We start from the raw sequence: 18,984 nt of genomic DNA, 5'->3' as shown, positions 1-18,984 counted from the left end.
TAGGGCCGCTCTGATTTGGATAGAATGTGACCTCAATTAATTCCCAATTTCAGGTTTTGCAGATTTGCAACCCAAATTGCAAACAATAAGACATACACACTTAGTTGCAATGTTTACGTTATCTTAAAACTTACTAAAACTCTCATGCCCTTTCAAACTTTTACCAAAATATAATGGGTGAGCTGGACTAGATTGTGGAACAGAATCAGCCAGAAATTGTCCAGCATACATGAGAACATTTCTCCCATACAGATATAACAAAATTTGCCCTGTATCAAGAGTTATATTGCCATAACCTGATACAATTTTCACATGGGTAGATAGACATATATAAAAACCTCATAGTAAAATTTTTATGTACATGTGTTAATATCTATATGATGATTTTTAATATAGTATTATATGTAGCAACTGTATGTAAACAATATATATAGGTACTGTATATATAGAATGTATGTGTGTGTGTGTTATTTATATAGACAACTTTTTTAAAACGATATTTATGCAAAAATCTGTATGTTTATGCTTTGTTATACATTTTTAAAATACACGTCTATCTTTTATATTTACTTATATAATATCAACAATTTTTGTATGGGCTAGATACATGTGTTGATATATGAAATTGTTCCAGTGTCTTTCATATATGTTTTTACTTCATATGACAACATATTTAAATTTAATGTATGCACATTTTACATGTACAATGATGTTTAAAAAAGTTATTTACAAATATATTTATGATCTGCCAAGATGTAAATGCATCCACCTTCATCAAATCAACCATTTCTCATCCAAAATGTTTTCTCCTTCTCACGTACAATGACATACCACCATTCACTCAAATTATTAAAAGATTTATTAGCCTTGATGCAAGATTACGAATCTAGTCTACAGGAAACGAGCTGGCGCAACTCGCTTCCAACAAAATAACACTGAAATCAGAAATCAGACAGGTTCATTTCAACACAGAGGAGTGCATGCAGTAAATCACAGCTTTTGAGAGATACTTCCAGTAATGTCACTGGCTCAAATCAAAGCACATTGTTAAAGCATAGATGAGACAAAATATGTTCAAATGAGTCCTTTTGCTCCCTGCAATCCAGTGGCTTAGACAGTGAGAACAATACCAATTTTATGAACATTTATAGTTGGATAGCATTATCTGCCAATCGTTTCTTTGATATAATGCTTTAAGATGTAGCTGACCATCTGCAAGAAGACTTAAAATGTTGCCTAACAACTCTGAGGCCTGTTTGAATATATCTGCATTGACCTCAGGCTGCAAGAAAATACCTGCCGGATGATGACCCATATTCCAAAAGAATAGTCCAAGGAAACTCATGCTCAATATTCTCCTCTCCTTGAGCTAGTATGTGGCAGAATAGCACCTCCAAATAAGAGGAAGCAAACTTCTCCCGAATTCACTGAACATGCAAAAGTCCAATTGGAAATGGATTAAAATGACAAGCAAAGAAAAGAAAGAATTATTAATAAAAAGCATTGTGCAAGCCCACTGCGGAAATTTTAACGGGCTACATGTACAGTTCATAAGCCATTTCAGAATCAGCAACTTGTTAAGATCAGGCAACCTTCATTTACATAACCATATCACAATGGATTGAGAATGTCGTGCCATATGGGCATGTTTGCTCTGCGCTTCAGAATACTGTAGGCAGAAAGAAGGAGACTGCAAGAGTACAGGCTCTTTCGTTTGTGCTCTTGCATAGATGTGTACTAAGCACATTATGGGATGTGAATTTTTCAGTTTCTACTTAAGGCTATGCTATAATCTTAAGAGCAAGACGATTCCATGCCCAAAATGCCCGTATATAAACCCTGTGTTAATGGATAACTCGAAAATATTGATTTGCACTTTAAATAGAAATATACATTGTATAAACATTTTCTTTTAAAATCTCAAGTCAAGATGCAATACATCATCATATGCCTGTCACGATTTTGTGACAAACTGATGCATAATGCTGGATAACATGGAGACAATTTCTGTCCGGTTGTATGAAAGGTTGCAATTCAGTTGACAGTTTAATAAGAGGCCGGGTATTTTAATGCTAAGCAATAGTGAATTAGGAAAATCGGTATTAGAAGTTATCGTTGTTCTTCCAATTAATCCCTGGTGTAATATGTAAATATAGTCATCAGTGTTTGTTTGTTTTTACATGCACAGTGTTAGTATTTGAGGCCATGCATGTAGAACTATGCAGTCATTCATATTTGACATGGCTATATTGTTTGTTGCTTGATGCAACACCCTGTTTATACTGCAGAATTATGCACCAATAAATTAAATGTCTGTATCTTATTCCCATTGCCATAAATAGAGGGCGTGCCACACAAACATTAGAATAGTTAAATTTCTAATTAAAACTTCTTGATTTAAGGCTGAAATGTGCTTTAATGTTAAAATGCTTTGTTTTATTGCATATAGTGTGTCTAACCTTGTGAAAAAGGAGTACAGTTTAGGATACTAAAAAGAGAATTTATTGCAGAAATAATACAAACCTGAACATCATGTTTTGAGACACTTAACTGCATATTACTTACAATTAAATGAAAAATGTATTACAGTTGAAATTTATATTAAATGCAATTAGTTGGAATTAAGTGTGTATTTGACCCACTTAAATACAACTTAAGTACATTTGTATATATAATTCCATAATTATAATTAAATTAACTAAATTATACTTTAATTAAATTTATATCGAAGCATGTATATCATACTTTTTATGTGCTAGTATGTTTGTCAACATATTAAAATAAGTGTACTTTTTTAAAACATGACAAAAGATTATTAAAACATAATGATTAAAATGTACTTTAAAGAAAAACTTATTACAAAGTTAACTTTTTAAAAGTGTTAACCAACAATCATGAAAGTTTGCTCTCTTTAAGTATAATTTTTACAAGTACAGTTTTTAAAAAACATTAAAAGCGTTGTCAATACTGTCTTTTTCACAAGGGTAGACATGCCAAACATAGGTGGAGTGAGGTTGGGATGGGACTATTTGTTTGGCCCACTAATGACAGATGAGGGGAGAGTGTATTTAAAACAATTTGAAAACAGCAGAATTACAGTATTAAGAAATCATTTTGGTTCTTCTCTAGGCACAGAAAATACACACTTTATCTTTTTAATAAGATTAGAGATTTGTGCACTTCTCTCGTAATTGACAAAGTCCCTGTGGCATTTTTTCCTCTTGGCAATGTTCAAGTGTTTCCACAAATCATTTAAACAGGGATAAAATCATTTGAATCAGTGCATTTGCACAGATTTGTAGACAGAATGTGAAAGATTTCACATTTTTCTCAAGCAACCTTCAGACTAGTCAACTAATATTTCTTAAATAAGTCCTATTTAATTTCTGTTTTCTGTTGGCTAATTTCATGTTCACTAATCAGACATGTTTGTTAGCAGGTGTTGACATAAGACACATTCATGCTAGACACAACAGAATGAAACTGACTGCAAGATTCTCAAGACAGTTTTAAAAGGTATTTTTCAGTAAACAACTCATTTTGATTTGCCACCTTAATAATGCTCATGGCACAAGATGCTTAAAAAACATCATGAAACATCAACCAATGACCTGTCCGCATGTGACTGGCTGTGTTGCCGGTGTCTTAAAGGCGTTGGACTTGAAGACACAGCTTATCTAAGAGGGTTTTATCGTGCAAACTGTCAAACAGCGCCCTGTCAGCATGCTAATTCAAGCACCACCGCTAAAATATTTAAAACTACTCATCTTGACTAATTGACTAGTCAGTTGATGACCATTCTCACACACCCATTATCTTTACACCAAAATGAGGATTTTAGCAATTAACTATGCATATTTGTGCAGCAAAACCAAAGCAAACTCTTTTAGTGAATGTACAGTACATGCTATTATCTATAGATTAAGTCTTCATTTTACACTGAACTGTACGTTTCTTGACATATCTGTTTCAGTTCTCCAGAAGTCCAGAAATGAAAAGAGTCCGCAGGCAGGCAGAGCAAAGTCTTCGAAAGCTCTGAAAGGCATACAAAACAGCAGAAAGCAGGAGTGGCCTTGTGAAGTTGAAAAGAGTCAGCAGGGATCAGAAGGCCTGGTCCTGGTGGAAATTCAATGTATTGTCTGCTCTTACGCGAAGCAGAGGGGAAAAGGACTCCAGTTTGCATGCTGGGAGAGCAGTGATGGTGTCAAGGGCAAGATCGGAGACCATCATCCAAACCGTCAGTCATGTTTGAACAGCTTTTGAATGAACAAAATGTAGTCAGGATGACAGTTTATACTGTATTTTGTGGCAGAGCAGCCCTGTCCCAGCTCTGATCTGTTTCAGTACTGTGGAGGTGTACAGGGCTGGACCGGACCTCAGGCTGAGTGTTATTCAGGTGTGTTGGCGATGGAGTTGGGGGTTGAATTCAGCACTGGGTTTATTGGTGGTATGGCCTTGTGACTGAAGTACTCCACAACCTGTTTAGGCACCTCCGCTAGGACACACTTTGCCAGTGCAGCTGGTGAAGCCTGCAAAAGTCACACTTTTATTGGCCTCCATGAGGGGGAAAACATTAACAATAGTGAAAATGAGGAAATCGACCAAATTCACTGTAAATTGTTTTCAAACAAAGGCATGAGGAAAAAGTACAGTTTGTCATTTGAATTGTTTGGTAGAGAGCCAAACAGCAGGCTGTTTGAGTATTTACACGTTTAATCCTCACTTCTCTAAAATGAATGTTTTTTCTTTTGTGTACATCAGTGGAGGGAACAAACAGCTCTTATGGAGAAACTGTGACTCTCTAAAAGCCGTTTCTGCCCAAATGCAGCACTGGCATATGCTGATTCGCTTCACTGCCTGCTTCATTCACCATGCCATTTATGCAAGGCAACCATGCCTGCTTTTACAATGTGTTAAATGTGCTTTACAAATTTTAAGGCTATAAACATATTGCAATATATTATTATTTTTTGTTAACAAATGTCTTTTTCTATACATTCAGATCCATAGTCATTACTATACTTTTATTTACCTGCACCTAAATGTTGTGCATGTAGATTCTTACTGTTTATGAAAATATATTATCTATTGTGTGCATGTAGATTCTTACTGTTTATGAAAGCTTGTTTCCTCCCCAGAGAAAATTAAATAGATAACTGTGACTTTATTTCACATAAATTGCAACATTATATTTCACAATGCTATAATTCACAATCAGAATTGCTACTTTATTTTTTGTAGTCCTGATTTATTTTTCAGAATTTATCACTTTACATCTCACACGTATATATATATATATATATATATATATATAATATATATATATATATATACAGTATGAGTTTGTATCACAAAATATGATTTCTAATTATAAAAATCTCAATTACATTTTTTATATTTTATATATTTTACTATATTTTTATAAGGTGAGGATTAAAATAACTCCTGCATAATAACATGAAATTAATTTATTTAGTTAGTTAATTTTCTCAAATTTAGCTCATCAGACACCTTCTTTCTGAGATTTTCCTTCATTTGCAAATTGTCAGTGACTAAGAACTGAGAAAAACTGACCGTTTTAAAGTCTCTGAAGGGCACAAACTGGACAATGTCCCTCAAGACGGGTTCTCCTTTGGGTGAGCGCAGGACTCCATCATCCCCATCAAGGATCTCCATGTCCGTGAAGTCTGCGTTTCCCACTCCCACTATAATGATGGACATTGGCTGGTAGGAGGCCCGAACTATGGCCTCCCGTGTATCGGCCATGTCTGTTACCACCCCGTCTGTGAGGATCAGCAGGATATGATACAGCTGGCAGAGAAAAGGGCTGTTATCAGGTATATTGACTGATTTATTATACAATGTTGTAAACATGTCTGGAGCTTCATCCACTAAGCATTTACTTTCATGATTCATGATACATTAATGACCCTCATGTAGTTTTTTCAGTGGTACAAATCAATTTGTTAAGCATAAAAAGCCCCCAAAAAAAAAAAAAAAAAAAAAAAAGAAATTAAAATTTAGAATAGGTTTAGAATAACATGAAAGTAAGTAAAACTGAATTCTGTTTTATGGGTGAACTGTTCCTTTAAATGTCTAGATAGTAATGAACAGAATATTGGATACCCTTTTAAAACCGGCAGTCAGTGGGCTAAAATTAGCAATATTTACTGGCCTGAACATCCCAGAGGTCCTGTCAACATTAAACATTCAGTATGTACAGTTGGAATGAATGGCCTGGTTTCTGAACATTGATCTCACTGAGCTCATTTACTGAAAAATGATCACTTTTGGGAAGGGGTGACGTAAGATTAAATAATAAATGAAGATCATCACAAGGACATGGTATGCAGAAGACAGCAATGAAATAGAGCAATGCATAGATAATTGCTAAGCTTGAGGGCAAATATTTGACCCAAGACCATTTAATGACATGTAAAGGGATTTTAGTTGTGTTAATTACCAAAGCAGCCCTCCAGATAATCAGCTGAAAAAACTTTAAGCGGGTTTTATTTGGATCTAAATTTCAAAGGTTATGTGAACAAACCAAGGACATAAGATAAAAACCCAAAAGAATAGTCAGGGGCAAAATCATTAAACCACTTTAAGGAGCTGCATGTCAGCACAAAATACAGTTTTATCTCACATTTCACCCACAGCCCAGATTCTAAATTCATTCCAGCATGCATTTTTCACCATGCATATTTACATTAAATCACATAAAAATAAATACAATCACTCAAAAGACAAAAATCATGATGACTTTGATAGGGTGAGGATTAAAATAACTGCTATAGTTTTTTTTATATATAAATAATTAATTTTTAATTTCCAAACTGCTTAATTATATATATATAGGGTATATATATATAAATATACTATATATATATATATATATATATATATATATTTTAATTTCCAAACTTTTTATATATAAATAATTAATTTTTAATTTCCAAACATTCATTAATTAATTCATTCATTTTTATTTTTTAAGAGTAATAAAAACTCCTAATTTGATGCTTATTGATAGTAAGTAATGTAGTTGTTGTAGTAGTTATGTTTAGGTATGTTATAATCTGGCACATATCCAGACACATGATGTAAAAATACATTTTAAAGTATATGAATAACGGTGTTGGAGAAATACTGTACAGTCTCAGTGAAGTACGCCAGATCATGATAGTCAGCTGCATCTTCCACAACACAGAATCCACTGAGGAATATCCCCATGCAAATATCCACCAGCAGCACTTTTGTGGCCGTGTTTCCACCATTACCTGATTGCATAATTCCTCTGTGTTTATTTTTAATGAATTTCCCTTTCGGTGCTGTGCCATAAACGGAAACTTTAAAGATACTCACAGAAGCATCTTTGATGGGTTCTTTCCCAGCCGCCAGCTTAGCTATTCTGCTGATGATAGGAGCCACATTAGTGGGACCGTAGAGCTGGATCTTGGGCAGGCAGTTTTGGTAGGCTTCCACGACCCCCTGGATCTCTGATCAGAGAAAGAGGGGACACGGCTAAAACTTCTGTTCTGGAGGCTTATTTGTATTTCTCTCTCTGTCTCAATGGGCTTCTGAGAGCAGTGCTGAAGTACTGGCAGCAAAAGCAACAGATTTTGGAATCAAGAGACTGACTTGGAGCTCTCCGTCTTTTGTAGAAAGGACTGAAGCAAGCCCAAGATTTGCCACAGTCTTCACTCATTCTCTTTGAGTGTTAACAGAACTGTTCAATCAGAAATTAAAATTCAGTCATTATTTACTCACCCTCATGCTGTTCCAAAACCATATGAATTTACTTGAAGCCTTTATGTATAATGCATTATAAAGGTATTCATAATGGATGAATGCATTATATCTTTTCACAAATAATTTTAACCAAAATTAAATGTATAATAATATTTGCAGATTTCTTGTTACATCTGAAATTGGTTGCTTTTTATGTGCATTGCGCAATATACTTTCTAAAGGTGTAACAATGAATAGGTAAGTATTATAATGTATTATAACTGTGGTTACAAATATTCCAGATCATACAATGAATTATAAGGTGCATTATATAAATAGTGCATTTCTTTTTTTTTTCTTTTTATAATGCATTATATATACATTTTACTGACATTGCTTCTTCCGTGAAACAAAAAAGCAGAAATGCTGAAGAATTTTCTGTTTGCTCCATTATATGTGCATTATAAATCTTCAGAAATAATATATGTGTGAAAAATAGTCTAAATTTTGTAATTATTCATAACAGTGCAAAAAACTAGTTTAAACCTTCTGTTCCACAGAAGAAAGAAAGTCATATAAAGTTTGAATCATCAGTGAGGGTAAATGATGACAGACTTTTTATTTGTGAGTGAATTTTCCTATAACTGTGACTAAAGCTTTACTGAGTGTTTCTTTTCAGTTCCCATGAGATGTTCCCTCACTAACATACAAAGTGCTTGTTGCTCTTACCTTCACATTCATCATCCTCCGGGTTGAAATTTATGGCAAAGTCATGAGACACCTGTAGTTTGGAGAAGGAAACACACAGTAAAGGTTTGTTTATCTGGCTTCAGCTTGTTTAGCATACTATTACACACCTATTTTCTGGTTAAAGACCTAATTCAAGGTCATAAATCCTGCTCTTAAAGGAAGGCAATAAATCATGCAGTGCTGGTTAGGTTTATTTGCATGTTTCTAAGAAAAATACTTTCTGCAACACTATGCATGAAATGACCAGATGATGATGATGTTAAAACAAAATAGCATCCTCCCTACAGATATTCCATTGTCAGCAACAATCACTGTGGCCCCCGTCTGGTACTTTTGTAGCACACATTGCAATTGATTTTCTTTTGTTGACAAAGACATTCTGAATATAATTATTATTATTGTATTTCCTTGAAAAGGAAATAGAGCTCATAACTAGTGCAGTGCAATCTGCCTGAACAAACAAGCCATAAAATGAAATCCTGTGACAGTTTACTGTCAACACTCAGGGAAGCCTTTGCAAGCTGTTATTATTTTAATTCTGTTGGAATAGCCCTTTCTTCTGTAAAGTTGTTATTACATGAGAGAGAGAGTCTGTAAATAAAACTAAAACAAGTTATGACTTTGCATATTTAAGATACAAAGTGCCTGTGCTGGTCTACCAAATATAGAAGATGGCAGATACTTCTACATTTACAAATTAAATACCAATAGACAACCCTTGTGAAAAAAAAGAAGTGCACTTAATTGTATTATATTATTAATATTGTATTAATATATATATATATATATATAATATATATATATATATATATATATATATATATATATATATATATATATGTCCGTGTGTGTGTGTGTATTTGTAAATAATATAATATTACAGAAAGGACACTTTAATGACTGCTTCATAACTCAATCAAGTACATAATTAATGTCAAATTATGTTTTACTTAAGAGTGCATTGTTAATTGTTTGTTTTAATAATCTCTCTCCATGCTTTAAGTTCATTTATTTCAATGTGTTGACTAACGTATTGTATAGCACTTGTAAAGTACTTGATTATAATTTGAACTGTAGTGTTATTCAATATTACATTTAAAAAAATATTTTAAATGTACTAAATTGCACCTTCATCATTGCAAATGTGCAGTTGCAAATATATTTAAATACATGACACACAAGTTTCGATACAAATGACATTAAAGTATATTTTAGTTTACCATAAATGCTTGTCAGTACATTCACCAGTACACATCAATCAAATTTAATCAAAGACAATAGAAGTAACTATGAAATTACTGCCGAATTTACTAACAAGCATGTAGGCACTAATATATAGTTTAATGTCATTTCTGTTGAAACTTTTAAGCACACTTCTTTTACAGGACCACACACAAATATGCATGCAGTATTTATTTATTTATTTATTTTAAAAAATGGTCTTTTACCTCATAATTTGGTGGAATTCTTGCCCCGAAGCCCAAAGCAGAGAATCGTTTGTCACTGTGATCAGATAAATACAATTATTAATAAATAAAACAACACATTGTAAATGAGTTTTTTGTTTAATTGTTTAAAAAAAAATAATAAATAAAAAATGTACACATTGCAAAATTGGCTTTTTTTATTAAGTTGTTTTACCACCATTTTTACAGTTTCCAACCTTCTTAGAAAAAATTCATAAAACTTTTTAAAGTTGAATTTTGTCTATAAGAACACCTGCAAGTTGCTTTAGAAATGCTAAAGGAGGGAATGAGCTTCTCACAGATGCTTCTCATGGGGCAGATGCTGAAGTTCATCTTGGTGTGCCAACTGTCCAGTTTTAAGATCATGACGCCATCTTTTTTATTTTCAGCCTTGGTGTGTGTGATTAAAGTTTTAGCAATTACAGCTTTTGAAGGCTTGAAATTCTCTCTGGTTGGTTTTGTGGAAACAGGGTCTCCAAGGCAAATATTAAGAATGCTGTAATTCTCGCAGCAATAGTTCTGTGTTGTTTGGGCACAGACTGTTCCTATCATATCAACATTCGTTTTTGCCCACTATTCTTCTTCACTGATAAAGTCTTGCCATGATTTTTGTACACAGTCATAGTTGTCTCTTGCTCTTATAACACCAAACAACTGGGATGTTAAGGTTACAAACGCTCCTGCTAAACAGGCTCTCATGATTTGTACTTTTTGAAATTCCAACAAAAGTGAAAGTGACGTGACATACAGCCAAGTATGGTGACCCATACTCAGAATTCGTGCTCTGCATCCAAAGGGCACACACAGAGCAGTGAACACACACACACCATGAACACACACCCGGAGCAGTGGGCAGCCATTTATGCTGCGGCACCCAGGGAGCAGTTGGGGGTTCAGGGCCTTGCTCAAGGGCACCTCAGTCGTGGTATTGCCGGCCCAAGACTCGAACCCACAACCTTAGGGTTAGGAGTCAAAATATCTATCCACTAGGCCACTAGGCCACGATTTCCCCAAGTCACCCATTTCACGACTGCTTGAATATTTTGAAGAATGTTGGTAACTAATAAGTCGAGTGACTTCGAAAGTATAAAAAAAAAAAAAAAACGAAGTCAATAGGGCCTTTCGCACCGCAGGAACCTTTTCATAGTACCAGAACTTATTGTGGAACTACCCATTTTTGGGCGTTTTCGCACCGCCGGAACTGGGTATGATTTTAGTACGGACAGCCTTTTTCGAAAACCAGATTAGCTCCTACTCCGGAGCAGGGTCTAACCAGCACAACTGGTACTACCCGTGACGTAAGTATACACTGATTGGCCAAACGCGTACGAAAACGCCCTCACCCACAGTAATTTAAAATGCCATGTAAACATACTGTAAACATTGTGTCAATTTATTTCGCAAGTATGGAGAACAGTGATACATGGACGGACGCTGAAGTGCAGGCACTTGTAGCAAATGTAGCATTGCCAGTTGTCATTGGAGAATCTTAGTCCTCCTTTCCGTTCTTTCAACCGCTTTGCATATGACATTCTATGTCCATTATTGTGAAACCCGTGAGACACAGCAAAGACACAGCGATCATAGCGTCCTCCATCCTCCTGTTGTTAACATTGTTCTTCTTTGTTTTTGTATTTGTACGCTGCGCACAAATGACGTCGCTGTCGACTGGCTTACCTCACTTTCTAGTACACACTGTCAGTGCGAATGCAACCCTTTAAATGGTACTGGGAAAATATTGTCCCAGTACTTTAGTATTGTACATTTAGTTCTAGAACTAAAGCGGTGTGAAAGGCCTTAATGGCTACCAGCAACTGTTCAGTTACTAAAATTCTTCAAAATATCTTTCTTTGTGCTCAGAATCAGCACAATAAATATTTTGAAGAACAGTTTTTGGTAGCCAACCAAAATGCTCAATAGCTACCAGCAAATGTTTGGTTACCAGCATTCTTCAAAATATCTTCTTTTGTGTTCAGTGGAAGAAAGAAACTCATGCAGGTTTGGAACAACTTGAGGGTGAGCAAATGCTAACATTTTCATTTTTGGTGCACTATCCCTTTAACCCTTACAGTAATGGATGTTTACTTTATTTTGTCCAAACCTTGTGTGTACTTAAACTCTTAGGTCCTTTCTCAGATATTTTAATCATCAAAACCCCTTCCACATAATCACACACAGGGCTTAATATCAACAAATACCCCACCAGCATAACAAGGTTCAAATATCAATAGGGTAAACATGGTGTACTGTTGAGGGCAGAGGTGTGTGCAAAATCATATTATATATGGAGCGTGAAGTAGGGATGAAAGAAACTCCAGAGGGAGAGGAGAAGGCACAGACACAGCAGGACAGCAGATCCACACAGCTGATCACTCAACAGGCGACAACTCACAGCCGTGTGACGGAGAGAGGAAGGGTATCATGGGGTCAGAATCACAGAGGCGTGCAGTAGAGAGCTGAGACATGAGAAACACGATAGCCACAGGCACAGAGCTTGTCTTCTTTTGCTAATGAAAGCTACAGTAGATGAGGTAGCATCATTCTGATAGCTGTCACCACCAGAAGCCACCGATGCCGGCCAATCAGTGCTACATTCTCTTGCTCCAAAAGCTAAGGTGTGATATGAATAAATCACAGTTGAGCCAAGTTTGTGGAGTATCTTTTTGCAAACAGCATTAATGGACAAAGCTATTTCTAATTATTCTCTGTTTGAATTCACTAAATTGAGTGCACAAAACTTTTATTCACTGCAAGGCTGTTCCTCGATCAGAACTGAATTGAGAATGTTTTGAGTTGCTCCAATTGCTCCAATGAGCAAGCATGAAAATTGTGTGCAAATCAGTTTGGAAAAGATTTTAAACACTTTATCAAAAACCCAAAAAGCGGAAAATCTAAATCATGGTTATTATGGGTCAAAGAGACAAAATTCACTCATGAGAAAAGAGACATGAGTGTTATTTTTCAAGTCCATGGCTGAAATGGATCAGCAGGTCTAAGCTTTGGAACTTCAAAATTTTACATGTTTGTTGCTAAGCAAACACAGCACTAATCTATCCCATAACTGAAACATAGCCACAGTGATTATCTGCATCTGTGTTATTTAAGTATCACAGATGTACTATTATAGTTTTTGAGATTTAGGGTTTTTTTTTCTGTTTACATATTAATTTTAGTTAAAGTTTTAGTTATTTGTTGTGTGTTTTGACATTTCAGTATTTTTTTTAATATCTCTATATAGTTTATTTTTTTAGTTAATTTAGTTTTAGTTGTTTTAGTACTTAAAATTAAACTAGCTTAATTACTAGCTTTATTTATTTGTTCATTTTTATTTCAGTTAATTTTTTTATTTATTTTTTTATTTTTTTTACGGTTTTAGCTTTTATAACTGAATGTTTAAAGTTTTTTTTAACAGGAATAACATACAAAAAAAAAAAAAAAGCATACAAATATACCCACCCACCCCTAGGATTGTACACATATATGACAACAGCATTAAATTAAAAAAAAAAAAAAAAAAAAAATTATTTACTACATTTTCCAAGTTATGTCTGCCTGGCTGAGCTCTAAATTTTCTTTAGTTGAGTCTGGCAGGATGAAAAAAAGGAGACCAGATACATCTAAAATTATCCACATTCCCCTTAAGTGATGCACTAATTCTTTCAAATGGAAGTATACTGTAAATCTCTTGAAACCATTGAAACAATTGATGGTCGTTTGTCTTTAATTCAGTTAAGTAAGATACATCTTCAGGCAATGAAAAGCAACTTCTGAGCCAGAGTTAAGTCCCCCGGTGCAAGTGTCAAGTTACTGTGTACTAGACTTAGGGTGAAGAACCAAGGGTCTTTACATATTGTATATCTCTTGTGGACCTTGCTCCAGAATCACGACATTAACAGACAAAACCAAAACAAATGGCTGGTTTTAGCTTTAGTTAACAACAATAAGCCTGATCTGAAGTTTGTTTATTTTTCACCATATAGTCACAAAGTTACCTGTTCAGTTACTTTTAAGAATAAATATATATTTTATATATATAACTATAAAATCCTTTCATGCTCCTGAGCCTTCCTAGCTTTTCCCAGCATTCCAAATGAATTTTATGATGTGCTGAATCCATCAGGATGATTTATATGTATGATACAATGATGCCTGACAAGCTAAACATTCACACATCCGTGATTGCGAGGCAAGCTGTTCCAACAACTGTGACTTCTTCCCTCACTGCCAACTGCTTTGCAAATGAGTAAAAAAATAGTGCCTTCTCAGCTTCCCAAAAACATTCAGCTTACTCATAGGCCTCTGTGAACAAGAGGTACATCCATATTCCTTATTTCAATCACTTGCATTCTTAATCTCATTCAGCAATTTGATTTCAAACTTTAGCTTGATTTCAAGTTTCAAACAATCAAATAGGTAAATTCAGCAACAAATGTCAAACACACATCTTTCAGGCATTTTAGCCCATATGGCAAAAAAAAAAAAAAAACAATTATTGCCAAAATATATTTGAAATATATGCTAAATGTATGTTTATATAAATAGAGAACATGTTTAGTTTCAACTATCATGTGCATGTTCTGTTTTGATTTCGATTCGCCTATGTTTTCTGTTCTCCCCTGCCTCTACCCTGTTTTCCTTAGTCTCCTGATTATGTCATTTTGTTCACCTGTGTCTTGTTAATTTACTTATTAGTCCTTCGTTTGGTTTAGTGTTTATAGCCCTGCCTTTCCTTAGTTTAGCTGTCCTGTCTCAATTGTTTAAAGTAGCTGTTTTCTCCTATCCTCCCATGAGGATTTATTAAAGACTCTGTTCGTTTTACAATCTGCCTCTTCGTACTCTTTCGAGCTCCTTTCCCCAGCAACCCGTGACAACCACAGTATATTTCTAAATATTTTTCCAGTCATAGTAGCCTACATGTAAGCTAAATACAACTATGGATGACCTACTTGAGATCAAAAGTAGATTTAGTAGATCTTAACAAATTAGAATACTTCATAAGACCAATAATTAAAAAAAATAAAAAAAATAAAAAATTTAGTGAATTGTTGGCTTTCTGGAAAGTATGTTCATTTACTCAATACTTGGTAGAGGCTCTTTTTTCTTTAATTATTGCCTCAATTCGGCGTGGCATGGAGGTGATCAGTTTGTGGCACTGCTGAGGTGGTACAGTATGGAAGCCCAGGTTTCTTTGACAGTGGCCTTCAGCCTCATTTTCCTCTTGACAATACCCCATAGATTCTCTCTGGGGTTCAGGTCTGATGAGTTTGCTGGCCGGTCAAGCACATCAACACCATGGTCATTTAACCAACTTTTGGTGCTTTGGCAGTGTGGGCAGGTGCCAAATCCTGCTGGAAAATGAAATCAGCATCTTCAAAAAGCTGGTCAGCAGAAGGAAGCATGAAATGCTCCAAAATTTCTTGGTAAACGGGTGCAGTAACTTTGGTTTTCAAAAAACACAATGGACCAAAAACAAGCAGATGACATTGCACCCCAAATCATCACAGACTGTGGAAACTTAACACTGGACTTCAAGCAACTTGGGCTATGAACTTCTCCACCCTTCTCCACCCTTCCTCCAGGACCTTGGTTTCCAGATGAAATACAAAACTTGCTCTCATCTGAAAAGAGGACTTTGAACCACTGGGCAACAGTCCAGTTCTTCTTCTCCTTAGCCCAGGTAAGACGCCTCTGACGTTGTCTGTGCTTCAGCAGATTCCTTGACACGTCTGTGTGTGGTGGCTCTTGATGCCATGACCCCAGCCTCAGTCCATTCCTTGTGAAGTTCACTCAAATTCTTGAATCAATTTTGCTTGACAATACTTATAAGGCTGCGGTTCTATCGGTTGGTTGTGCATCTTTTTTTCCTTTTTCCTTCCACTCAACTTTCTGTTAACATGCTTGGATACAGCACTCTGTGAACAGCCAGCTTATTTAGCAATGAATGTTTGTGGCTTACCCTCCTTGTGAAGGGTGTTAATGATTGTCTTCTGGACAACTGTCAGATCAGCAGTCTTCCCCATGATTGTGTAGCCTAGTGAACCAAACTGAGAGACCTTTTTGAAGGCTCAGGAAACCTTTGCAGGTGTTTTAAGTTGATTAACTGATTGGCATGTCACCATATTCTAATTTGTTGAGAATTGGTGGGTTTTTGTTAAATGTGAGCCAAAATCATCACAATTAAAAGAACTTAAGACTTAAACTACTTCAGTCTGTGTGCACTGAATTTATTTAATACATGAGTTCAACAATTTGAGTTGAATTACTGAAAAAATGAACTTTGCCACAACATTCTAATTTATTGAGATGCACCTGTATATTGCAATATTAATAATAATAAATAATAATAATAATAAACTTTATTTTTCTATAGCGCCTTTAAAAGTTACATCTCAAAGCGCTTTACCAAGGCATATAAAAGAAGAATCAATAAAAAACAAATAAAAATACATTGAGATTGACCATCAGGGAAACATATCACATATATGCTAACCGGAAAAAATACGTTTTAAGAGAACATTTAAAAATACTAAGGGATTCAGCCTGTCTGAATATTGTACATTTTCTTGGATTTAAATTTATAGAGGGCAAAATAAATGCTTTTTAAAAATAGATTTATACATTTAAAATATATTTTCGAAAATATACAAAAAATGGCAAAAACTATATTGGTAGAAAATATTTTTAAGTAAATATATCCTAAAATATATTTTAGCACATATATTTTTTGGCCATTTTTGTATTTTGAAAATATATATATATATTAAATGTCTAAATATATTTTCAAAAATATGAAAAAATATGAAAATAAATATGAAATATTTTGAGATATTTTAGCAAATATATTTTGGCCATTTTTTGTATATTTTGAAATGTATTATATATATATATATATATATATATATATATATATATATATATATATATATATATATATATATATATATATATATATATATATATATATATGGAGAACATCCATTTCTCTGTCCACAGAGACACAAATAGTTGTATAAGCGCAACAATCATGCAAACAAGCTCTTTTCTTGCTCTCTCCCTCTCACGTCTGTACACTAGGAGAAAATGGTCTCTTTTATTTTCCTCAGCACTCTTTTCATGGCTCCTCGGAGAGATCACATCAGCACATCTCCAGCAGAATCTGATGACAGACCAGCGTCTCCTCCAATACAAGCTTCTGTAAAAGGCTTAATCCTGCTTTTAATAAAAGCCCAAAAGGACAAACTGCAGGGTGCTATATACAGCAGCAACAAAGTGAAATTAGTCATGACACTGCTTGCCAAAATCACACTGGCTCTGATAACTCATAAAATCTACTGCAACAAAACATGCACCAGTAATAATAAATGTTGAGCTGAGTTAACTGTTTTTTGACCTGTAAGTGAGTCATGCTACCAAAGTGATTTAAACACAATTACTGGCTTGCAGAGAAAGCATGCACACACTCAGACACAAACTCATAAGTATTTGAATTATAAACTCTTAATTAGAATCTGATTAGGTCGCAGTGGTTACTTTTGTTGCAGATATTATCTGATACAGATTTATTACATCTGAAAGACTGTGTATTTCAGGCAACAGCCATTTTGTAAATTTTCTCTCTCTGCCATTTTCTCTGCCCACCAAGAGGATGCATTAAGCAGGCAAAATGAAATCAATATCCTCTTATTTTCACTACCATTATCAGAGAAAAGCAGTGGGATGAATATCCCCCCAAAGCCATGTGTACAGTATCTGTCAATGCAGCTGCAGTTATAGAAATATCAAGAGAAAACAATTTCCACAAGCGTTTCTATAAGAGCTACAAAGAGTCGTTATTCCCACATAAAATAAGATAAAATAATTAATGCATGCTTCATTAACTCTGCAATCACAATGTATGTAAATGTTTTCATATGTTAAAGGAATAGTTCATCCTAAAATGAAAATTTACTCACACTAATGAGTTTGTTTCTTCATTGGAACAGATTTAGAGAAATTTAGCATTCCATCACTTGCTCACCAATGGGTCCTCTGCAGTGAATGGGTGCCGTCAAAATCAGCTGATTTTTAAAAAATCATAATAATCCACACTGGAGTCATGTGGATTATTGTGATGTTTTTATCAGCTGTTTGGACTCTCATTCTGACGGCACCCATTCACTGCAGAGGATCCATTGGTGAAGAATGTTCTGAAACAATTTCCTTTTATCACAGGCTGTGTTAGCTATTGTTATGTAATAGTCAAATATTTAGGCAATGATTTTAGAAAATCACACTTGGCTCCATTACAGTATGTATTTGTACAATTGCAAAACTGTTCATTCATAAATGATTTACAGTTTAGCTGTCAATATATAAATATTGTACTTTTTAGTGTCTACGCAAATGTAAGTAATGTATGTGTGGTAGAACCAGACATTATGCAAAATACATATGAATACTCATGAGATGATGTTGGTTTATGTGTTGGATTGTGAAAAGTAAATGTGAAATTTTTATGCTGCCAGTGTGTACTTACTGTAAATTTCAGTATTTAACAAAAAAAAAATACAAAAAGTTTATGAATACGAATACTAAGTATACACAATGAGGCCGGCCTGGTTTATCACATAAAATTGTTTGCCAAGAACAATTCTAGTTGAAGAATGTACAGTATCTCACTTTTATACTGTATATCCTTGGTTGTACTGAACGACAGTTATACACACTATTTCAAAGTTGTAAATAACTCAAAGATTACTGGAGTACGTTTGAACAACGAAATGCTATTTCAGTTGTTCAAAATGTCACATTTAATTTACTGTGTTAGTTGCTTTCTTTGTAATTGTTTGTGAATTTTCTAGCAATTTATGCCTGAGAGCAATATTTTTCAATATACAGATCAGTGATGAACAAACCTACAGTAGATATTTGAATCGAAACTGCAGAATTTAATTCACTTGTTCCTTAAGTGTGTAGGCATCTCAAGAGAGACTAATTTCACTTTTTTATGAAAGGAAGGGGGAAAAAACAAACAAAGCCCACACCGTCCCACTAGCAT

General features: G+C 34.5%; 1 protein-coding gene across 3 annotated transcripts in view; it reads right to left on the bottom strand.

Moving 5' to 3' along the window:
- Positions 1–841: 841 nt before the first annotated feature.
- cpne7 (copine VII) overlaps positions 842–18,984 on the bottom strand; it is a 45,121-nt gene continuing 26,978 nt past the window's right edge. For all 3 annotated transcript variants that reach the window (XM_042761094.1, XM_042761096.1, XM_042761095.1), the window contains 5 exons: positions 9,930–9,984; positions 8,461–8,512; positions 7,366–7,499; positions 5,575–5,811; positions 842–4,529 (listed from right to left, as the gene is read on the bottom strand). In XM_042761094.1, the coding sequence (XP_042617028.1) occupies positions 4,389–4,529; positions 5,575–5,811; positions 7,366–7,499; positions 8,461–8,512; positions 9,930–9,984 (619 nt within the window). In that variant the 3' untranslated portion in view covers positions 842–4,388. The remainder of the gene's footprint in view (positions 4,530–5,574; positions 5,812–7,365; positions 7,500–8,460; positions 8,513–9,929; positions 9,985–18,984) is intronic.

The sequence above is a fragment of the Cyprinus carpio genome, chromosome A7 (assembly GCF_018340385.1).
Source record: "Cyprinus carpio isolate SPL01 chromosome A7, ASM1834038v1, whole genome shotgun sequence".
Taxonomy (NCBI): Eukaryota; Metazoa; Chordata; class Actinopteri; order Cypriniformes; family Cyprinidae; genus Cyprinus; species Cyprinus carpio.
Note: the sequence above shows the minus strand (reverse complement) of the source record. Positions and strands in the feature narration are given on the sequence as shown.